This window comes from Pleurodeles waltl, chromosome 11 (genome assembly GCF_031143425.1).
Source record: "Pleurodeles waltl isolate 20211129_DDA chromosome 11, aPleWal1.hap1.20221129, whole genome shotgun sequence".
Classification (NCBI taxonomy): domain Eukaryota; kingdom Metazoa; phylum Chordata; class Amphibia; order Caudata; family Salamandridae; genus Pleurodeles; species Pleurodeles waltl.
This window is the reverse complement of record NC_090450.1, coordinates 942,708,145-942,732,900: the sequence shown is the minus strand read 5'-3', so window position 1 is coordinate 942,732,900 and position 24,756 is coordinate 942,708,145. Positions and strand designations below refer to the sequence as shown.

The window sequence follows — 24,756 nt, the reverse complement described above, 5'->3', positions numbered from 1 at the left end:
GTTTGCAGTTACAAGATCACTCAGGTCCTCACAAACAACATTGATTGTTTCCCACATAGGTCGCACAGTGGTACAATATCCTCTAGAAACAATGCATACAAGACCAGATGCACAACAAATCAGATAAGGATAGCAGAGTGCCTCATGGTCACCCCAGTGGTGGCAACATGTCATGCAAATGCCAAATACAGTTCTAATCTAGCTGCAGGTCATCCTCCCTGTCAAAACCTGGGCCTTCCAAAAATGTGTCACCTTTTCCAATGGTTTGAGCTGATTCCAGGGACAAATCTACTGACATTTACCACGTACACTTAGCATGTCGTAATTGACAGCAGAGGGCCCACATAAGATCACAGGGCGTGCGATCATGAGGGGAAGAGAGGTCAGGGCAGGGTCAATCGAGAGATTAGGGACAGTATTGACCCATCAGTGGCTGTCTGACAGAAGAGTCCTGGGCGCAGACATTTGTGCGAGCCCTTCTGCACATATCCTCATTCTGGGGCATGTTTTGCACCTGTAGGGGGTGTTTCCTCTTTTGCATAGATGTGTGCCCCCTTGCAAATAGGGAGCATTTATGTCTCTGCTGTGAACTAGTGCAATGTCAAAGAGGTTCATGCGAGGTACACTGACTGTGCTCCAGCTATAATGTTTCACCTTCCCTTCCGCTCAAGAGCACTCTCAGATGGAGCACGCTGTAACCAAGAGCCTCTCAAGAGCCACTCAAATCCCCCTGCACCCCTGCATGCAGGTGCAGTTAGTTACACACTGCATCTGCCTCAGGGGGCTCTGCTCTTCTTGAAACAATGCTGCTCCACACATGCTGTAGTGACACACAGAGCGGTCTTACTCAGAAGGGATCACTGACATAATATTGATGCACACAACACTGAAACACAAAAATATCGGAAAATAAATATTGTTAACAAAAATGTCGCCTTCCTATACTTCACTAATAAAACCACAAATATCGAGTACACAAATATCATCGTAAAAATATCGATTTCTACTTATATCGAAAATACAAATCTCAGAAACAAAAATATCAGCACCTTTAAATAAACATGTAATATGTCAAAAATATCATTTCACACAGTTTCGAAAAACAGTAAAATTACCAAAATAATTACAATTACAATAATTAAATATTTTTTTAAAAAACACTTTTTATTAAACAATTACTTAAAATAAATATAAAATATTTTATACACTTTTAAATTAAAAATAACCATATCACATCTCCAAAAGATTTACAATTCACCAGAAAAAATAACTAAATTTACAATATATAAAAAAAATTGCCAATAAGCACACATATTTATAAATCAGATTCAATATTAATAAATATACATAAAAAAATAAAATTATATTCAAAACTACCAACCTGTATATCAATAGTTATAAATAAAGCCTAAATTAGCATTTAACATAGAAAGTAATAAATGGTAAAAAAAAAAAAAAACTAAACTAACCAATAAAATCAAACTCTAAACAACCTTAACCAGTAAAATCAGACAATCAATTACATCAACAAAAAAAAGCCACTCTAATTTTACCAACTAAATACTCCTCCGACGTTCTGTAGAATTTGCAACAAACAGCCAATTTGCCTTTGAAATAAAACAAATGACAGCACTAGCCAATATGCCTGTCACAGAGATGGCTAACCACTACAAAAGCCTTTTCTACCAACAAAATGAAGACCCCTAAGGGATTACTTTGAAGACACTCGGTTGGCAGACTGCATCACTCCAGACACAGATGCCAACCCAAATTTCATATACAATGGTGGAATGTCTTTGACAGCACCTTGGCACAGGACAGCCAACACAAACAACACAGTGGAAGGGTGGCACAATGCCTACCAATCCACACTAGGCAAGGCAGAACCTAAGCTACAGTCTATAAATATATAGAAACAATACCAAAAGTGCAAAGCTGCCAAAAACTACGAATGCAGCATTCCGTTAGCCAAATTGCAAATAATCTTAGCAAACAAACCAAAATAATGTGTCATGCTACAATTTAAAGTCAAACTCTTCATAAGCATCAAAGGAGTAGATCACTTGGAAATAACAGCCAAAAGCATAATTATAAAATTATAAAAGATGTAGTAACCTACAAAGGTCCCAAAACCCTGGCACAAAATCTAATATATCAATTTGAGGTAGGTGTTGGACACTAAGGCCCATATTTATACTTTTTTAGGACCGCATTTGCGCCGCTTTCTGACGCAAAAGCGGCGCAAACTTACTAAATCCAATTGTATTTTGTAAGTTTGCACCGCTTTCGCATCAAAAAGCAGCGCAAATGCGGCGCTAAAAAAGTATAAATATGGGCCTAAAAGGGTGACATTTACTATTCCCACTTCATTCTATACGAATTGGGGGAAAATGTTGTAACATTTACTATTCTCACACTAACATAATACAATGTGGGGGAAGGTTTTGGACATTAAGGGGGTAATATTTACTATTTCCACATACAATGTGACCCAATTAAGGGAAGATATTGGACACTAAAGGGGTGACATTTACTATTACCATTCCAATCTAAGCCATTTTGAGGAAAGTGTTGGAATCTGTGGCCCTCATTATGACTTTGGCGGGAAGCAGAGGCCGCCCGCCAAAGTCCTGTGTCAAGGTGACCACATATGCGCCCGTCCCCTCCGCTGTACCTAATACGAGTTTCCTGCTGCCCGTCCCAGCGGGAAACACACCACAACATTGATGCCGGCTCGTAATAGAGCCGGAGGCAATGCTGCGATGCGTCAGGTGCGATAGCACCCGTCGTGGTTTTTACTGCCTGTCACTTGGGCAGTGAAAAGCGCGATGGGGCTGTCCATGGAGGGCCCTGCACTGCCTATGCCAAGTGCATGGGCAATGCAGGGACCCCAAAGGGCCCCCGGCACCCCCTTCCCACCAGCCTTTGTATTGTGGTTGGACCGCCATGCAAAGGCTGGCAGAAACATGGGTCGAAATCCAGAGGGCAGCGCTGCTTGCAGTGCGGCCCTGGCGGATTGAGACCGTGGGCATTGCCAGGCCATCGGCTAGCAGCAATCTGGCGGCTCGGTGGTCGGACCGGGCGGCTCTGCCACAGTCATAATATGGCGGTCGGACCGCTCCTGTCAGCAGCGGTCTGAGCGCCACCGTGAATCTGGCAGTCCATGGACCGTAATGAGGCCCTAAGGACCTAATTAGGAGTTTGCTGGATGGGATAGCCCATCTGCCAAACTCCCAACAGAGTGGCTACTGTCGTAGTGGCGACCACCCAGCCGGACCTACTAGGTGTTCCCACTAGGCTAACAGGCAGAAATCTCGGTTTCTGCCCATCAGCATAGCAGGAAACAGGCGGCAGCATTGTCTCCGGCTCAAAATCGAGCAGGCGGCAATGCAGCCACCACAGGGTGCACCAGCACCATCACAATGTTCATGTCTGCACAGCAGACAGTGAACACTGCGATGGTGCTGGGCAGTGGGACCTCTGCATTGCCCATGTAAGGTGCATGGGCAGTGCAGGGGCCCCCCTTTGGCACCCTGCACCTGTTCTCCGCCAGACATTTCATGGTGGTAAAACCGCTTTGAAAAGGCTGGCAGACACAAGGTCGTAATGAGCAGGACGGCACTGCATGCAGCACCTCCCTGGCTGATTGCAATCTCGCCACTGCCAGGCCGTCGGGATTATGGATCCCGGCAGTGATGGCGGTACCCTGACGGTCTAACCGCCAGGGTCTTAATTTGGCGCTTGGACCGCCACTGCAGGGGCGGTCTTGACCGCCACCACGAGGCTGGTGATCCTAAGACCGCCAGCCTCGTAATGAGGCCCTAAATGAGTGACATTTATTCTTTCCACTACAATCGAAAACAATTTGTGGAAGGTACTGGACTCTAAAGAGGTGACATTTATTATTTGCACTCAAATTTATACCAATTTGGGAAACGCTTTTGATACTAAAGGGGTGACATTTACTACTTCCTCTCCAGTCTATACCTATTTGGGGAAGGCGTTGGACACTAAAAGCGCAACATTTACTATTCCCACTTTTATTTAAACTAATATAGGGAAAGTGTTGGACACTAATTGGGGTGCCTTTTACTATTCCCATTCCTATCTATACCAATTTGTGGAAGCTGCTGTACACTAAATGGGTAACATTTACTATCCCCACTCCAATCTAGATCAATTTGAGAAAGGTGTTGGACATCAAAGGGGTGAGTGAAATTTACTATTCCCATTCCAATCTATACCAATTTGGGAAAAGTGTTAGACACTAAAAGTTTAACATTTACTATTCCAAATCCAATCTAAAACAATTTGGAGAGGTGTTCAACACTAAAGGGGAGACATTTACTATTCCCACTCCAATCGGTACCTATTTGAAGGCGCTGGGCACTAAAGGGGTGACATTTACTATCCCCACTCCAATCTATAGCAATTTGAATAGGTGTTGGACAATAAAAGGGTGACATTTACTATGCTTACTTCAATCTATACCAATGTAGGGAAAATGTTGACAGTAAGGCCCTAATTAAGAGTGTGGCAGTCTGAGGACTGCCAATCTAGCTGTGACGGTCCGACTGCCGCACTCTAGGCAGTCCGACCGCCACATCACAACCCTGGCAGGTGACCCGACTAAAGTCTGCCGTCCCTGCCAGGAACATGGTTCCTGATGTGATGACGGAGACTGGGGTTGTACTCAGCCAGGGCGGTGCTGAACTCAGCGCCTCCTGGCTGATTACCACGCCACTTACTGCCAGCCTTTCCATGGAGTTTGCACCACCATGTAAAGGCCGGCGTTAAGCCAGTGCTTGGGGCTACAGAGGAGCCTTGCACTGCCCATGACCTTGGCATAAGCAGTGTAGGCCCCCCCTGCCCAGCACCGTCAGAATGCGCACTGTCTACTTTGCAAACAGTGCGCATTCTGAGGGTGCTGGTGTGCTATGATATTGGCCTCGGCTCCCTTATATCGTAGCACTGTTCCCGCCAGGCAGCCCGGCGGGAACCGCATACTATAATGTTCTTGCTGGTCAGCCTGACTGGAACACTGTAACACACTTGGGCGGGATGTCACCGCTATGGTGGTGGCACCGTCCTTGCGGGACCGCCAAACTCATAATGGGACCCTAAATGGGTAAATGTAGGTATTATCCTCACACCAATCTAATACAATTTGGGGAAGGATTTAGGACGGTAAGGGGATGACATTTACTATTCCCACTCCAATCTGACCCAATTGAGGGAAGATGTTGGACACTAAAGGAGTGACATTTACTAATCCCACTCCAATCTTTACCAGTTTCAGGAAGGGGTTAGACAATAAAGGAGTTACATTTATTATTTCCACTACAATATAACACAATTTGACAAAGGTACTGGACACTAAAGAGGTGACATTTACTATTTCCTCTCCAGTCTCCACCACTTTGGGGAAGGTGTTGGACATTGAAACGGTGATATTCACTATTCACACTCCAATTTAAACCAATTTGTGACAGTGTTGGAGACTAAAAGTGTGAAAAGTACTATTCCCACTCCAATCTATACCAATTTCAGGAAGGTGTGGGACACTAAAGGAGTGACATTTACTATTCCCAGTCCAATCTATACCTATTTGGGGAAGGTGTTGGGCACTAAAAGGGTGACTTTTACTATTCCCACATTAATTTAAACCAATATAGGGAAAGTGTTGGAGACTAAAGGGGTGGCATTTACTATTACTACTCCTATCTACACCAAGTTGTGGAAGCTGTTGTACACTACAGGGGCAACATTTACTTTTCCTGCACCAATCTATACCAAGCTGGGGAGCGTGTTAGACACGAAATGGGTGACATTTACTATTCCCACTCCAATCTATACCAATTTGGAGAAGCTGTTGGACACCTGAATGGTCACATATACTGTTCCCACTCCAATTTAAACCAGTGTGTAAAAGTGTTGGAAATTAAAGGGGTGAAATGTACTATTCCTATTCCAATCTATACCAATTTCAGGAAGGTGTGGGACACTAAAGGAGTGACAAATACTATTCTCACTCCAATCTATACCTATTTGGGGAAGGTGTTTGAACACTAAACAGTTGACATTTACTATTCCGTTTTTAATTTAAACCAATAAAGGGAAAGTGTTGGACACTAAATAGGTAATAGGTGGCATTTACTATTCCCACTCCTATCTATAGCAATGTGTGGAAGCCGGTGTACACTAAGGGGGTGACATTTACTATTCCTGCGCCAGTCCATACCAAGTTGGGGAACATGTTGGACACTAAAAAAGTGACATTTACAATTCCCACTCCAATCTATAGCAATTCGGGGAAGCTGTTGGACACTTGAATGGTGACATTTACTATTCCCACTCCAATTTAAACCAATTTGTAAAAGTGTTGGAATTTAAAGAGGTGAAATGTACTATTTCCATTCCAATCTATACCAATTTTGGGAAGGTGTGGGACATTAAAGGAGTGACAATTAATATTCCCACTCCAATCCATTCTATACCTATTTAAACCAATATAGGGAAAGTGTTGGACAGTAAGGGCTTCATTATGAGTCTGGTGGTCAAAAAAGCTGACTGTCAGACTCAGGGTGAGGAGACCGCCGCGGAGCTGGCAGTCTCCCCACCAGACCCATTACAAGGTTTCCACTGCGCTGACTGGCGGAAACCAATGTTTCGTCAGTTAGGTCAGTGGAAACCGACTGGCGGCATTGGTCAATGCAGTTGCACAGGGGGGGACCCAGCACTATCCAAATACACACGGTCTGCAAAGCAGACAGTGCGCATGTGGCCCCCAGCACTACCTTTCCGCCAGCCTTTTCATGGTGGGGTCCCTGCCATGAAAAGGGTGGTGGAAATTGATGTGGTAATCAACCAGGTGGTGCTGAGTTCAGGCCCGCCCTGGCTGGTTACAACTCTGACCACCATCACCTTGCAGGGAACAGTGTTCCTGGCGGCGATGGCGGTCCGACCGCCAGTGTCGTAATGTTTCAGTCAGACCGCCTGGAGTGTCGCGATCCAACCGTCCTAGTACTGCCAGACTCGGGCCCATAAGGGCTGGCATTTACCATTCTCACACCAATCTAAAACAGTTTGGGGAAAGTGTTCAACACTAAAGGGGTGACACTTACTATTCCCACTACAGTTTAATTCAATTGGGGGAAAGTATTGGGCACTAAAGGAGTGAAATTTACAATTTCCATTACAATCCATAACATTTTAGATTTTATATACACAGTCGTTACTCCATACTCACACAAAATTTTGAATCTATAAAATCAACTTAAATTCACTTAAAGAAACACTATAACCAAAACTTATAACCATATATTAATATTTAAAAAAAAGAATTAGAAAAAAATAGTTTAGTACTACTAATAAATAATGTATTTTTTTAATTATTTCCACAATTCCTAAATGTATAACCATAAAAAGAAATCGTAATCCAAACTAAGCAATCATAAAAATAAAAAATATAACACCAATTTTTAAATATAAATGTAAAAGAAATATTTTCAACCAAAAATTTCAAAATGTTTTATTTGCAATATTATTTTTCAAAAATGTTTTAAAATGTATTATTAACAAGATTAGACAGATAATTTACTTTATTACCTCTATTTTTATATATTTTTTATTTAAAATATTTCATATATTTATTGTCATATTTCCAATAAAATAATATAATGTTTTTATTTTATTCGAATAATATATATTTTAATTAGTTTAAAACATATTACTGTAACAAAATAAAATTATACATTTTACAATTTTATCTTGCATACCATTAAAATAATTAACATAATATTTACTTTAAAATGTCCATTATTTGAAAATCCCCCTTCCCACATCACATATAAATCGCCAATCTTGCTGTTAAACACAAATGATAAATCCATTATTTTGATAAATTAATACAACTCAATACACAAATATGAACAATTTTATAATCAATACATTATTTTACTAAAACATAAATAAAAAATAATAATAAACACAATAAAACACACTACAATAAATTACATACAAAACAACATGAACAAATGATATTACATACATTAATATTTTCTAAATCAATATTTTTTACAATATTAAAAAACAACACTTAAAACTATATTTTTACCGTAGATATTCCTGTTGAAGATATTATTGACACCCTGATATTGTTGACGTGATATTTTTGTATCACAATTTATTTTTCGAAATTTTGTCCAAACATCCTCACAAATGCAGGGGGTGTGGTCAGGGGCCACAACACAATCCCTCGCATTTCATGACCACTAATGCCTGGCTGTCAACAGGTGCTAAGGCACTTGCTGTGGTTTTTCTTTTTATGCTGTGCAGTGTGTGGCCCCTCTTTCCCCCAGTCCTAATAATAGTGCTGAGTAGCAAAATAAATGCAGCCAATTAAATTGGAAACCCCTTTAAATTTGTTAAATCCACAAGTGGACCTTCCACTTGGGTGGTCTGTATGCTGTGGTGCTCGACTCGCTTGGGGGAGTGAAGAAATGTCCACGGGAGCACGAGGCACTTACTAAAAGTTATTTGACTTTTCACATAATATTTGTAAAAACATTAGCAGATTTGTGATTTGGGGTGGGGATTCTAGAGTAGTGGTCTATAAACATTTTTTCTGAGAACCCTTGTACACAAAAAGCTTTAGGGATCCCAGGACAAAATGTTTATAGACTGATACTTTGAGATTCACAGCCCCAATAGCAGTATCTATAAAGGTTTTTTTCTGAGACCTCTTGTGTTTTTTTTGTTTTTTTTGCACTAAGGGTCTGGTGTGTCCATGGTGACTGAGCGGTCATCTTGGTGAGCTCCTGTGGCACGTGCCAGTGCAGTATTTGCCACACACACTGACTCACTGCCAACACCTGCTCTGTATATTTCTTCACAGATGCCATGCCAAAAAATATGGACAACAAATGTCCACACCACGCAATTCCGATGTAAACGTATTATTTATTTCAACACCAGTCCTGGCATGTTGATAAAAGAACAAAAATAGCAAAAATTAGAAAAGTCTTGAGGGTAAGAGTGCCTGGTTGTTAATTTCATTCCAAAAATTACCAGGGTATGTGTCAATCATAATTCCAAAAGGGCCAGGTCCATGTCACATGAGTATCTACACAGGATACATTTACAAACAATTAATCTAAATGAAATCATTTATAATCAGTAGCTATCTTGAATATCCTTGTGTTAAAACAGATCACTCTCACAAGGTTCCAGGAGCATGTGCATGCCGGCGGCAAAAATGTTCTGCCATTCTCCCTCCATAGGTTCCAGCAGCTGCTATGTCCCTCTGCTCAATCCATATAACTTGTATTTGACTTAAGGCCTGATTTAGATCCTGGTGGAGGGAAAACTCTATCACAAACGTGATGGATATCCCGTCTGGTGTATTACGATCCCCATAGGATATATTGGGATCATAATACAGCAGGTGAGATATCTGTCACATTTGTGATGGAGTTACCCCCTCCTCCAGGATCTAAATCAGGTCCTTAGGGGCTCATTATGAGGTTGGCGGTCCCACCGCAGGACTGCCAATGCCGCGGGGAGGACACCACAGCCATGCCGGTGGCGCCCCTCCCACCCCTTGTATTACAATGTTCCCGCAGGGCTGACCTGCAGGAACACTGTAAAATGACGTTCCCGACAGGCTGACCAGCGGGAACACAACTACAGTATTGTTCTCGTAGCATTGTACAGCACCCTCGGACTGCACGCTGTCTGCAACGTAGATAGTGTTCATCTGAAGGTGCTGGGCACGGGGCCCCTGCACTGCCCATGCCAAGCCATGGCAGTGCAGGGGCCCCTCTGTGCCCCAGGCACAGGCTTCCCGCCAGTCTTTCCATAGCGGGGTGACTGCCAGTAAAAGGCTGGCAGAAAGCTGAGTTGTGATCAGCATGGCAGCGCTCAGAACGCCATCTACCTGTCGGGAACCAAGTTCCTGGCAGTGACAGTGTTCTTTAGGTGGCCCTACCACCAAAGTTGTAATGTGGCAGTGGGACCACAAGGAGTGCGGCGGTCCCACCGCCACTACGAGTGGGGCGGTCTGAGGCCCTTAGTCTTTGATCTGATGCCCACCTCAGGAGCCCCAGGAGCTCACCTGGATTTTGCTGATGCAGTCGTGAGTGTTGTGGGCTCGGATGCAGGAAACTCTTGCAAATGAGTTGACCATAGCTGCGGGTAGGACAGCGAGGAGCGATCTAGACAGGTCGGAGCACTTCCTCTGCTCCAGCTCAGACAGCGTGCACCAGCGAAACTTCTTACCTTGTTTAAGAAGGAGGTAAGGGGATGTGTTAAAGCTGGTTTCAAACTCCAAAGAGATAAGGGAGGCAGAAAATGAGAGGAAAGGAGCACATCATGGCCTCTGTGCAACACTGAGGTTATCATTGGCTCAATACACTCTCCACTCTCATACAATGACTTGACACCAACACTTTCTAAAGAAATGCACAATGTTAACCTTTCTCAACAATTCTTAGGCCTCTACACCTGTGTTCGTCTGCTTGACCTCCCACTGAACTCACTAATGCCTCTAGCCCAACACTCACTAAATAAAACAGATACACTCAGAACTCCATCCCGGATAGATTCCACGTGTTTGATCACAGCAGGTGCACTGGTTCTTCACAGTGACTAAGAAAATAGTTCCTTTCCCTTATTAACCAAGCTCAGACAGTGCACATGTAGGTTATCTTTCTTGAATGCTTCAACTTTCCTCGAGAAGCAGCCCTGCACCTTTTGCCTCTTAAAAACCCAAACAAGCAACCCCCGGCGGCTGTTAGCACTCTTCTCATTTACTCTTGTGTTCAACCTCATGTTCCACACCTCCACTTGTCCAAGGCATTTAAACAACTGTTTTCCTACTTTGTTACCTTCACCCTCAACCAACCTTGAATTTCTCTTAGACAATCCCCATCTTTGGCCACAAACTTCTCAGCGCATCTCCATCAACTCCCCAACTGTTATTGTTACCAATGATTAGCTGTGATACTCAGGGCGCGGACCAGTGCTTAATTTGTGCTTGTTGTTTCCGGTGCTGAGCACCGGCACTTATGTTTGAGGGCCAGTGCTTAGTCTTCTGCCTAAAGCATTTGCTGCGAGCAAAAGACACATATGGGAAAGACGGAGGAAGGGAAAAACGAAAAAGCGTCACAAAGGGAGAAAGTAGAAAGTTGCTAGAGTGAGCTGAAGGGGCAGGGAGTGTCTGTAAATGAATTAAAGAGGCCCGAGATGGCTTCCGGATTACGCCGCCTCAGTATTCCGTGTTCCCACAGTTAGTTGCAGTAGCCGCATGTTTAAGAGGAGGGCTTTGGGCACCGGCACGTTTTTATTTACAAATTAAGCACTGGCGCGGACAAGTTCGAAACTCCCAGGTTTTCCTTTTTCCATTGGGATGTTTGATGCCTTTTATGTTAAGCCCCTTACCCAGTAAGATGTAGTCCAGGAGGAGGAGGGTGAAGAGTATTAAAGAATTTGCCAAAACCCAGTGTAGGAGGCTGGACTGGCTTGTAGTGAGTACCAAGGGGTACTTGCACCTTGCACCAGGCCCAGTTATCCCTTATTAGTGTATAGGGTGTCTAGCAGCTTAGGCTGATAGATAATGGTAGCTTAGCAGAGCAGCTTAGGCTGAACTAGGAGATGTGTGAAGCTACCACAGTACCACTTAGTGTCATATGCACAATATCATAAGAAAACACAATACACAGTTATACTAAAAATAAAGGTACTTTATTTTTATGACAATATGCCAAAGTATCTTAGAGTGTACCCTCAGTGAGAGGATAGGAAATATACACAAGATATATATACACAATAGCAAAAATATGCAGTATAGTCTTAGAAAACAGTGCAAACAATGTATAGTTACAATAGGATGCAATGGGGAAACATAGGGATAGGGGCAACACAAACCATATACTCCAAAAGTGGAATGCGAACCACGAATGGACCCCAAACCTATGTGACCTTGTAGAGGGTCGCTGGGACTATTAGAAAATAGTGAGAGTTAGAAAAATAACCCTCCCCAAGACCCTGAAAAGTGAGTGCAAAGTGCACTAGAGTTCCCCTAAGGACAAAAGAGTCGTGTTAGAGGAATAATGCAGGAAAGACACAAACCAGCAATGCAACAACTGTGGATTTCCAATCTAGGGTACCTGTGGAACAAGGGGACCAAGTCCAAGAGTCACAAGCAAGTCGGAGATGGGCAGATGCCCAGGAAATGCCAGCTGCGGGTGCAAAGAAGCTTCGACTGGACAGAAGAAGCTGAGGTTTCTGCAGGAACGAAAAGGGCTAGAGACTTCCCCTTTGGTGGACGGATCCCTCTCGCCTTGGAGAGTCGCGCAGAAGTGTTTTCCCGCCGGAAGGACGCCAACAAGCCTTGCTACACGCAAATCGTGCGTTTGGCGTTTTTGGACGCTGCTGGGGCCCAGGAGGGACCAGGAGGTCGCAAATTGGACCTGCAGAGAGAGGGGACGTCGAGCAAGACAAAGAGCCCTCACTGAAGCAGGTAGCATGCGGAGAAGTGCCAGAAACAGGCACTACGAGGATGCGTGAAACGGTGCTCGCCGAAGTTGCACAAAGGAGTCCCACGTCGCCGGAGACCAACTTAGAAAGTCGTGCAATGCAGGTTAGAGTGCCGTGGACCCAGGCTTGGCTGTGCACGAAGGATTTCCGCCGGAAGTGCACAGGGGCTGGAGTAGCTGCAAAGTCGCGGTTCCCAGCAATGCAGCTTTTTGGTGCCTGCGGTTGCAGGGGGAAGATTCCGTCGACCCACGGGAGATTTCTTCGGAGCTTCTGGTGCAGAGAGGAGGCAGACTACCCCCACAGCATGCACAAGCAGGAAAACAGTCGAGAAGGCGGCAGGATCAGCGTTACAGAGTTGCAGTAGTCGTCTTTGCTACTATGTTGCAGGTTTGCAGGCTTCCAGCGCGGTCAGCGGTCGATTCCTTATCAGAAGGTGAAGAGGGAGATGCAGAGGAACTCGGCTGAGCTCATGCATTCGTTATCAGAAGTTTCCCCATATACAGAGACCCTAAATAGCCAGAAAAGAGGGTTTGGCTACCTAAGAGAGAGGATAGGCTACTAACACCTGAAGGAGCCTATCAGCAGGAGTCTCTGACGTCACCTGGTGGCACTGGCCACTCAGAGCAGTCCAATGTGCCAGCAGCACCTCTGTTTCCAAGATGGCAGAGGTCTGGAGCACACTGGAGGAGCTCTGGACACCTCCCAGGGGAGGTGCAGGTCAGGGGAGTGGTCACTCCCCTTTCCTTTGTCCAGTTTCGCGCCAGAGCAGGGGCTAAGGGGTCCCTGAACCGGTGTAGACTGGCTTATGCAGAATTGGGCACATCTGTGCCCAAGAAAGCATTTCCAGAGGCTGGGGGAGGCTACTCCTCCCCTGCCTTCACACCATTTTCCAAAGGGAGAGGGTGTCACACCCTCTCTCAGAGGAAGTTCTTTGTTCTGCCATCCTGGGCCAGGCCTGGCTAGACCCCAGGAGGGCAGATGCCTGTCTGAGGGGTTGGCAGCAGCAGCAGCTGCAGTGAAACCCCAGGAAGGGCAGTTTGGCAGTACCAGGGTCTGTGCTACAGACCACTGGGATCATGGGATTGTGCCAACTATGCCCGGATGGCATAGAGGGGGCAATTCCATGATCATAGACATGTTACATGGCCATATTCGGAGTTACCATTGTGAAGCTACATATAGGTAGTGACCTATATGTAGTGCACGCGTGTAATGGTGTCCCCGCACTCACAAAGTTCAGGGAAATTGGCTCTGAACAATGTGGGGGTACCTTGGCTAGTGCCAGGGTGCCCTCACACTAAGTAACTTTGCACCTAACCTTTACCAGGTAAAGGTTAGACATATAGGTGACTTATAAGTTACTTAAGTGCAGTGTAAAATGGCTGTGAAATAACGTGGACGTTATTTCACTCAGGCTGCAGTGGCAGGCCTGTGTAAGAATTGTCAGAGCTCCCTATGGGTGGCACAAGAAATGCTGCAGCCCATAGGGATCTCCTGGAACCCCAATACCCTGGGTACCTCAGTACCATATACTAGGGAATTATAAGGGTGTTCCAGTAAGCCAATGTGAATTGGTAAAATTGGTCACTAGCCTGTTAGTGACAATTTAAAAGTAATGAGAGAGCATAACCACTGAGGTTCTGGTTAGCAGAGCCTCAGTGAGACAGTTAGGCACCACACAGGGAACATATACATGCACACCTATGAGCACTGGGGCCCTGTGTGACAGGGTCCCAGTGACACATACATATAGGCCACAAACCTATGAGCACTGGGGTCCTGACCAGCAGGATCCCAGTGACACATAACAACCATACTGAAAACATAGTGTTTTCACTATGAGCACTGAGGCCTGGCTATCAGGATCCCAGTGAGACAGTGAAAACAGTGACAAACACCCTGACATACACTCACAAACAGCCCAAAAGTGGGGGTAACAAGGCTAGAAAGAGGCTACCTTCTCACACAACCCCCCCACCCAAACGAAGGACAATAAGGCTAACCTTGGCCAGTTGAGACTTTATTGTCTAAGTGGTGATAAGTAGAGAGTAGCTCTGCAATAGACTGGTTACTCCCTTTATCATCCACTATATGGTTACTTCCCTGTGGGGATGTAAACCACCCTGTTTGAAGTTTTTTAGCTAAGCAACAATGTGAAGATGTATTTTCAGAGTTTCTATCAGTAAGTTTTAGTTTAGAGCAGTGGGAATTGTCCACTGAACCTATTTGTAGTGATAGAAATGCCAGACAGGGATGCTGTCTCAGAAAAGCCATAGCTGGGCAAAAACTTTGTCCATCTGGCTGGAAGAGAGAACACGGATGCTGTTTCTCTTGAGTTGGAGCAGGGCAGGGATGCTGTCCTATCAGCTCCACACTAGGGCAGGGATGCTGTCCTAAGTGTTGTGAGGCAGTGCAGAGTTTCTGCACTAAAGTTTCTCTGGGAGGGTTGGAGGGATGCTCCATGTTAACTAAAATGGTGCTCTTTTTCTCACCAATGTTAGTTATCCCACAGAGAGGTACTTCCACCTCAGGGAGTACAGTTTTGCCAACTGATGATTCCCTTGGAACAGGTGCCACCCCAGGAGAGGTTTCTCCAACCACAGGAATGGTATCCTGAATGGTAGGGTGGTTAGGGGATACTGTGATACCCTTTTTACCTGTTGATGGAGAGGGATCCTGAGTTTTCAGGCCTTCTCTCCTTTGCTTTTTCATTTCACTTGAAATGAGAGGGAACAATTCCTCAGGGATGCCCAGCATGGCTGCATGGGCATAAAACTCTACATCAGCCCAACCTGAGGCCTCTAGGTCATTACCTAAGAGACAGTCTACAGGTAAGCTAGGTGATACCACCACCTGCTTAGGGCCAGTAACTCCACCCCAACTAAACTGAATTATAGCTAAGGGAAGAAACTTAGTGGAGTTATGGACATCAATAATCTTATACTGTTGTCCAATGATGTGTTGATCAGGGTGCACTAGGTTTTCAGTCACCAAAGTGAAACTGGCACCTGTGTCCCTGTAGGCCAAGGCCTCAACACCATTTATTGAAACTGTCTGCCTGTACTTATCCATTGTAAGGGGACAATCAGCCAGTGTGGCAAGGCCAATGCCACTAGGTGTGACAGAAACTGTCTTGGGAGTGACTACCCCAGTTTCTACTATGGACCCAAAAGTGAACCCAACTACACCCTTCACTTGACTGTTGCCAGCAGTCCCACCACTAGTACCACTACTGCTAGGGGCACTAGAGCTTGATGTATTAGTGGTGGTAGGCTCAGGGGGTTTACCTGGACAGGACTTATCCCCTGGCCTATGGCCTCTGTTTTTACACACAAAGCACCAAGGCTTTTTAATGTGTGCAGGTTGGGAAGAAGAGGAAGAATTTGTTTTATCCCCACCCTCTGAAGAGTGTTTAAGATTTGAAGTGGGATCTTTGGTTTTACCCTTATCCCCTTGCTTATCTTGAGATTTTTCACCATCTTTCTTCTTATTGCCATCTTTGTCACCCCCTGTATGAACTTTTCTGTTCACCCTTGTTCTGACCCATTTGTCTGCCTTCTTTCCCAATTCTTGGGGAGAGGTCAGATCAGAGTCTACCAGGTACTGGTGCAACAAATCAGACACACAATTATTAAGTATATGCTCTCTCAGGATTGTGTTATACAGGCTTTCATAATCAGTAACTTTACTGCCATGTAACCACCCCTCCAAGGCCTTCACTGAATGGTCAATGAAATCAACCCAGTCTTGTGAAGACTCCTTTTTGGTCTCTCTGAACTTTATCCTGTACTGTTCAGTGGTTAAGCCATAACCATCCAGGAGTGCATTCTTAAGAACTGTAAAATTATTGGCATAATTTTCTTTCACAGTAAGGAGCCTATCCCTACCTTTTCCACTAAATGATAGCCATAGGATAGCAGCACACTGCCTTTGAGGGACATCCTGTACAACACAGGCCCTCTCAAGTGCAGCAAACCACTTGTTAATGTCATCCCCCTCCTTATAAGGGGGAACTATCTTGTGCAGATTCCTGGAATCATGCTCTTTTGCAGGATGACTATGGGGAATACTGCTGCTGCCACCATGGGTATCTAAACCCAACTTCTGTCTTTCCTTCTCTAATTCAAAAGACTGTCTATCCAAATCCAGCTGTTGCTTTTTAAGCTTCAGTCTGGTTTGTTCCACCCTCAACTTATTGAGTTCCCTCTCTAACATTCTGTCATCAGGGTTGGTGGGAGGGACATTTCTAGAAACAGAGCTATGATGGGAATGAACAGAAGGAGACCTGTCCCTTACAGAAGGCACCCTAACAGCTTGGTTTACAGAAACATTACTACCAGTATGGTGAGAATAAATGTTTTTGCTATGATGTGAGACAACACTATTTCTTTGGTGTGGCTCATCATCATTACCATCTATGCTAGATTGTCTAGTAATGGGCAGGCTAGGAAGTTTCTTTCCTGAATCTTTTCCTGGGGGAGTCCCTGAATCAGATTGGGAACTATTAGGTACTTTTTCAACAGATGGGGCACCTATGGCCTTATCCTGTTCTCTAAGCATGTTTAGTAACAGTTCCAAGGAAGGATTCTTCCCTACACTCAAACCTCTCTCTATACAGAGACTCCTTGCTCTTTTCCAGCTAAGGTTGTCATATGCAAGTTTGGATAGATCAACACTTTGGCCTGTGCCAGACATTTTTTAGAGAGAGTTAAAGTGATAGAAAAAGAGAAAAAAGTTTTCAGAACTTTTTTGGAAAGACAGAAAAAAAACTTTTTTAACTTTTAAGAACTTTTTGAAAGTTTAGAAGTACTTTTCAGCACTTAGAAAAGAGTGAAAAGAGGAAATGCAAAACTTTTTGGCTATGTGTATATACACTGACCTTGTTTTGTATATTTTTCTCTTATGAAAAGTACAATGACAAGAGTGGTAAGTAGTCTCAAGCACTTATCCCACCACTGCACAACCAATGTAGGAGGCTGGACTGGCTTGTAGTGAGTACCAAGGGGTACTTGCACCTTGCACCAGGCCCAGTTATCCCTTATTAGTGTATAGGGTGTCTAGCAGCTTAGGCTGATAGATAATGGTAGCTTAGCAGAGCAGCTTAGGCTGAACTAGGAGACGTGTGAAGCTACCACAGTACCACTTAGTGTCATATGCACAATATCATAAGAAAACACAATACACAGTTATACTAAAAATAAAGGTACTTTATTTTTATGACAATATGCCAAAGTATCTTAGAGTGTACCCTCAGTGAGATGATAGGAAATATACACAAGATATATATACACAATAGCAAAAATATGCAGTATAGTCTTAGAAAACAGTGCAAACAATGTATAGTTACAATAGGATGCAATGGGGAAACATAGGGATAGGGGCAACACAAACCATATAATCCAAAAGTGGAATGCGAACCACGAATGGACCCCAAACCTATGTGACCTTGTAGAGGGTCGCTGGGACTATTAGAAAATAGTGAGAGTTAGAAAAATAACCCTCCCCAAGACCCTGAAAAGTGAGTGCAAAGTGCACTCGAGTTCCCCTAAGGACAAAAGAGTCGTGTTAGAGGAATAATGCAGGAAAGACACAAACCAGCAATGCAACAACTGTGGATTTCCAATCTAGGGTACCTGTGGAACAAGGGGACCAAGTCCAAGAGTCACAAGCAAGTCGGAGATGGGCAGATGCCCAGGAAATGCCAGCTGCGGGTGCAAAGAAGCTTCGACTGGACAGAAGAAGCTGAGGTTTCTGCAGGAACGAAAAGGGCTAGAGACTTCCCCTTTGGTGGACGGATCCCTCTCGCCTTGGAGAGTCGTGCAGAAGTGTTTTCCCGCCGGAAGGACGCCAACAAGCCTTGCTACACGCAAATCGTGCGTTTGGCGTTTTTGGACGCTGCTGGGGCCCAGGAGGGACCAGGAGGTCGCAAATTGGACCTGCAGAGAGAGGGGACGTCGAGCAAGACAAAGAGCCCTCACTGAAGCAGGTAGCACCCGGAGAAGTGCCAGAAACAGGCACTACGAGGATGCGTGAAACGGTGCTCGCCGAAGTTGCACAAAGGAGTCCCACGTCGCCGGAGACCAACTTAGAAAGTCGTGCAATGCAGGTTAGAGTGCCGTGGACCCAGGCTTGGCTGTGCACGAAGGATTTCCGCCGGAAGTGCACAGGGGCCGGAGTAGCTGCAAAGTCGCGGTTCCCAGCAATGCAGCTTTTTGGTGCCTGCGGTTGCAGGGGGAAGATTCCGTCGACCCACGGGAGATTTCTTCGGAGCTTCTGGTGCAGAGAGGAGGCAGACTACCCCCACAGCATGCACAAGCAGGAAAACAGTCGAGAAGGCGGCAGGATCAGCGTTACAGAGTTGCAGTAGTCGTCTTTGCTACTATGTTGCAGGTTTGCAGGCTTCCAGCGCGGTCAGCGGTCGATTCCTTATCAGAAGGTGAAGAGGGAGATGCAGAGGAACTCGGCTGAGCTCATGCATTCGTTATCTGAAGTTTCCCCATAGACAGAGACCCTAAATAGCCAGAAAAGAGGGTTTGGCTACCTAGGAGAGAGGATAGGCTACTAACACCTGAAGGAGCCTATCAGCAGGAGTCTCTGACGTCACCTGGTGGCACTGGCCACTCAGAGCAGTCCAGTGTGCCAGCAGCACCTCTGTTTCCAAGATGGCAGAGGTCTGGAGCACACTGGAGGAGCTCTGGACACCTCCCAGGGGAGGTGCAGGTCAGGGGAGTGGTCACTCCCCTTTCCTTTGTCCAGTTTCGCGCCAGAGCAGGGGCTAAGGGGTCCCTGAACCGGTGTAGACTGGCTTATGCAGAATTGGGCACATCTGTGCCCAAGAAAGCATTTCCAGAGGCTGGGGGAGGCTACTCCTCCCCTGCCTTCACACCATTTTCCAAAGGGAGAGGGTGTCACACCCTCTCTCAGAGGAAGTTCTTTGTTCTGCCATCCTGGGCCAGGCCTGGCTAGACCCCAGGAGGGCAGATGCCTGTCTGAGGGGTTGGCAGCAGCAGCAGCTGCAGTGAAACCCCAGGAAGGGCAGTTTGGCAGTACCAGGGTCTGTGCTACAGACCACTGGGATCATGGGATTGTGCCAACTATGCCAGGATGGCATAGAGGGGGCAATTCCATGATCATAGACATGTTACATGGCCATATTCGGAGTTACCATTGTGAAGCTACATATAGGTAGTGACCTATATGTAGTGCACGCGTGTAATGGTGTCCCCGCACTCACAAAGTTCAGGGAAATTGGCTCTGAACAATGTGGGGGCACCTTGGCTAGTGCCAGGGTGCCCTCACACTAAGTAACTTTGCACCTAACCTTTACCAGGTAAAGGTTAGACATATAGGTGACTTATAAGTTACTTAAGTGCAGTGTAAAATGGCTGTGAAATAACGTGGACGTTATTTCACTCAGGCTGCAGTGGCAGGCCTGTGTAAGAATTGTCAGAGCTCCCTATGGGTGGCACAAGAAATGCTGCAGCCCATAGGGATCTCCTGGAACCCCAATACCCTGGGTACCTCAGTACCATATACTAGGGAATTATAAGGGTGTTCCAGTAAGCCAATGTGAATTGGTAAAATTGGTCACTAGCCTGTTAGTGACAATTTAAAAGTAATGAGAGAGCATAACCACTGAGGTTCTGGTTAGCAGAGCCTCAGTGAGACAGTTAGGCACCACACAGGGAACATATACATGCACACCTATGAGCACTGGGGCCCTGTGTGACAGGGTCCCAGTGACACATACATATAGGCCACAAACCTATGAGCACTGGGGTCCTGACCAGCAGGATCCCAGTGACACATAACAACCATACTGAAAACATAGTGTTTTCACTATGAGCACTGAGGCCTGGCTATCAGGATCCCAGTGAGACAGTGAAAACAGTGACAAACACCCTGACATACACTCACAAACAGGCCAAAAGTGGGGGTAACAAGGCTAGAAAGAGGCTACCTTCTCACACCCAGCAAACGAAATGAAGGCAAGGAAGGCGCTTCAGATACAGAAGAAGAGTATGAGGAAGCCATTAGAGTTTGGAAGAGAACCTTGGGGAAAGAACAAGCACAGTAGAGAATCAAAGATAGGTGCCACACACTGAGCAGATGAACAACCAGATTTATCCTTGATCTGCAGAACACATCCAACCCTGCCAGCACCTCCGCGCCACTGATCCCCCGGCTAGAACCACCTTCCTAGGATTCTCCCACACAAGCCTACCTTGCCTTGTCTTGTTCTGGAAGAGTAGATGTGGTCCTGTAGTTGTGACAACCCTGTTCCACTCAGATTGACTTTCAGTATCTCCAACAGTCCTTTTGTCAATGTATTCAATCAGACTCCCAAAACAGCCTCTAAATGGAGCTGTAAACCCCTCAGAGGTAAGACGCATTGGAGCTTTAACAATAGTGTCAGTAACATGCTTACAAGCCGTGTCCCCTAAATCCCGCAAATTCTCAATGCCCTTTTTCACTCCAAGTTTCTTATGAAGTTGAAAAAATCGGATTACTATCAGCTCACCAGTATGAAAGACAGGAAGGAGTTTTGGTACTAGCAGTACCTGAATGGGATGTACCCCTTTTGCCCCCACCCCAGCCCCCCATCGATGCCCAGTCATCTTGCTCTCCTTTGGTAACAATGGTTTTAATGGTGTTTGGTGGTTTGGATCTTTTTGATACATTTTTGTATTTTACATGGCATTGATAGGGATATAGCCACATTATTTAAACTTGTTTGCAAAAGTTAGTATTTCACTTTTCTATACTAGAAGATTTATATACTGGATTTATGATAAGGTCTTAAACTGTTGGACTGCTAGGACACAGAACACGGTGTGGTTGGGAGAGCCACAAAAGAACTTGCAGTTGGATAGCAGAGAGCTCCAGGAGGTAAAGAGCGGTGGGTTCTGCATTGGGGCATGGGATTGATGGTGGATGAAATGGGGCATGAGGGGAAGGGTGGGTGCAATCTATTAAAACTGTGTTGGGAGTAATATTGTTAAACTCATCCCCTGTGCAGACTGGGGAAGCACAGAGTGTGTATCAGTACATACTGAGGAAGTATGGGGTGTATGTGTGTACAGACTATGGAAGCACAGAGTGCGTATCAGTACATACAGAGGCAGCACGGACTGTGCCTGTATACAGACTGTGGGAACAGAGTGTATACCTGCACATACTGTTTAAGCACGGACTGTGCCTGTGTACAGACTATAGGAACAGAGTGTACACCTGCACATAGTGATTTAGCACAGACTGTGCCTATGTACAGACTACAGCAACAGAGTTTATACCTGCAAATACTGAGGAAGCACAGACTGTGCCTGTGTACAGACTGTGGGAACTGAGTGTATACCTGCAAATACTGGTTAAGCATGGACTGTGCCTGTGTGCAGACTATGCAAACATAGTGTATAACTGAACATACTGATTAAGTATGGACGGTGCATGTGTACAGACTGTGGAAGCACATAGTGTGTATCAGTACATACTGAGGAAGTATGGGGTGTATGTGTGTACAGACTATGGAAGCACAGAGTGCGTATCAGTACATACAGAGGCAGCACGGACTGTGCCTGTATACAGACTGTGGGGACAGAGTGTATAACTGCACCTACTGATTAAGCACGGACTGTGCCTGTGTACAGACTATAGGAACAGAGTGTATACCTGCACATAGTGGTTAAGCACGGACTGTGCCTATGTACAGACTTTGGCAACATAGTGTATACCTGCAAATACTTAGGAAGCACGGACCGTGTCTGTGTACAGACTGTGGATACAGTGTATTCCTACAATTAGTGAGGAAGCATGGACTGTGCCTGTGTACAGACTGTGGGAACAGAGTGCATACGTGCACATACTGATGAAGCATGGGCTATGCCTGTGTACAGACTGTGGGAATAGAGTGCATACCTACACATACTGATGCAGCATGGACTGTGCCTATGTACAGACTGTGGGAACAGAGTGTGTACCTGCAAATACTGATTAAGCATGGACTGTGCCTATGTACGGACTGTGCAAACAGAGGGTATACCTGAACATACTGATTAAGCATGGACGGTGCATGTGTACAGACCGTGGAAGCACAGAGTGTATATTGGAACATACTGAGGAAGTATGGGGTGTATTACAGACTATGGAAGCACAGAGTGCGTATCAGTACATACAGAGGCAGCACGGACTGTGCCTGTATACAGACTGTGGGAACAGAGTGCATACCTGCACATACTGATTAAGCACGGACTGTGCCTGTGTACAGACTATAGGAACAGAGTGTATACCTGCACATAGTGGTTAAGCGCGGACTGTGCCTATGTACAGACTTTGGCAACAGAGTGTATACCTGCAAATACTGAGGAAGCACGGACTCTGCCTGTGTACAGACTGTGGAAACAGTGTATTCCTACAATTACTGAGGAAGCATGGACTGTGCCTGTGTACAGACTGTGGGAACAGAGTGCATACTTGCACATACTGATGAAGCATGGGCTGTGCCTGTGTACAGACTGTGGGAACAGAGTGCATACCTGCACATACTGATGCAGCATGGACTGTGCCTATGTACAGACTGTGGGAACAGAGTGTGTACCTGCAAATACTGAGGAAGCATGAACTGTGCCTATGTAGAGACTGTGGGAATAGAGTGTATACCTACAAATACTGAGGAAGCACGGACTGTGCCTGTGTACAGACTGTGTGAACAGAGTGTATTCCTACAATTACTGAGGAAGCATGGACTGTGCCTGTGTACAGACTGTGGGAACAGAGTGTGTACCTGCAAATACTGATTAAGCATGGACTGTGCCTATGTACAGACTGTGCAAACAGAGGGTATACCTGAACATACTGATTAAGCATGGACGGTGCATGTGTACAGACTGTGGAAGCACAGAGTGTATATTGGAACATACTGAGGAAGCATGGACTGTACATGTGTACAGACTGCATACCTGCACATAATGAGGAAGCATGGAGTGTGCATGTGAACAGACTGTGGGACAGACTGCATAGCTGCACATACTGAGAAAGTATGTGGTGTATGTGTGTACACACTGTGGAAGCACAGAGTGTGTATCGGTACATACTGAGGAAGCATGGACTGTGCCTGTGCACAGACTAGACAAGCACAGAGTGCATGAAGCGCAACGCGTGTCTCGGCGCAGCCCGGGGGGCGGTGGGTGCGCCTCTGCACAGGCCGGGGTGCACGGTGCCACTCGGTGCCACGTACCTGCGGACAGCTGTGCCAGGCAGCTGATGACGAGGATGGTCCAGGCTGGAGGCATGCTGGCGGGGGGCGAAGAGCCCCTTCACCACAGAAACGGAACCAGCCAAGGCTGGGAAGAGCCCGGAGCCAGGAGCCTCGGCGCAGATCCGCACATTGAAGGAGGAATGAAGAGGGGTGAAGTCTGGGAGTCGTTCAGGTTTTTTCTCAGTGAACGTTCCGACAAAAACACGTTGCACCGCAGGAGCGGAGGCTGATGAGAGGCCCAGCAGCCGCCGTCCTCAGGGGCAGATGGAAATTATTATGGCATTTTCTGCCAAATCTGCAATACAGATGGGCTGCGCCTCTCCCCTGAAGAGGGCCAGATGAAGGAATTCGGCAGAGTCTTCTGCGACGGATGCACCCAAGGTGTTTGGACAGTGCCGACATTTCAGCCCATTTCCAGGCGCTTTGAGACTGCAGGGTACAGAAACAAACCGCAACACCAAAATTGAGATATTAGGGATTTATTGGGGGTGAATGAAGGAATCACGCAGTTCAGAACTCACTCTGCAGGTGTTGGGACCCAGCGAAGTTAGTCCTAATCATGTCTTGAACATTACCAAAAAATGTGAAATTCTGGACAAATGCCTGTGCCTCCAAGTACATAACATGTTGTGTGCTTGACCACTGCAATAGGTCCAAACATATCTCTTGACCTCTAACCCAGATTCCTGTATTCAGGCCTCGCTCTCTCCCTTCTGCATCTCTCTTTCTTTCTCTCTTCCCACTCCCTCCTTCTCTCTCTCTCTCTGTCTCTTCTCTCCCTCTCTCTTCCCATTACCAGCCCTTCCTTCTCTCTCTTACCTGCTAGTTCTCGTTCTGAGCTCTCCTCTCTCTCAAGCCTGCTTTCGCCCCCTCTAGCACTCTCTCGCTCCTTCAAATTAATATCAATCTTTTATCCTGCTCGCTAGTCCTCAATTCTCACCCCCTCTTCGCCTATTTCACTCCTT

At 45.7% G+C, this 24,756-nt stretch overlaps 1 protein-coding gene across 1 annotated transcript in view; it reads right to left on the bottom strand.

The window, feature by feature from the left end:
• The window catches only part of LOC138266363 (serotransferrin-2-like), a 103,652-nt gene extending 79,720 nt beyond the window's left edge, over positions 1-23,932 (bottom strand). The window contains exons 1-2 of the mRNA XM_069215088.1: positions 23,771-23,932; positions 10,115-10,278 (exon numbers count right to left, since the gene is read on the bottom strand). Of these exons, the coding sequence (XP_069071189.1) occupies positions 10,115-10,278; positions 23,771-23,825 (219 nt within the window). The 5' untranslated portion in view covers positions 23,826-23,932. The remainder of the gene's footprint in view (positions 1-10,114; positions 10,279-23,770) is intronic.
• Positions 23,933-24,756: the final 824 nt, after the last annotated feature.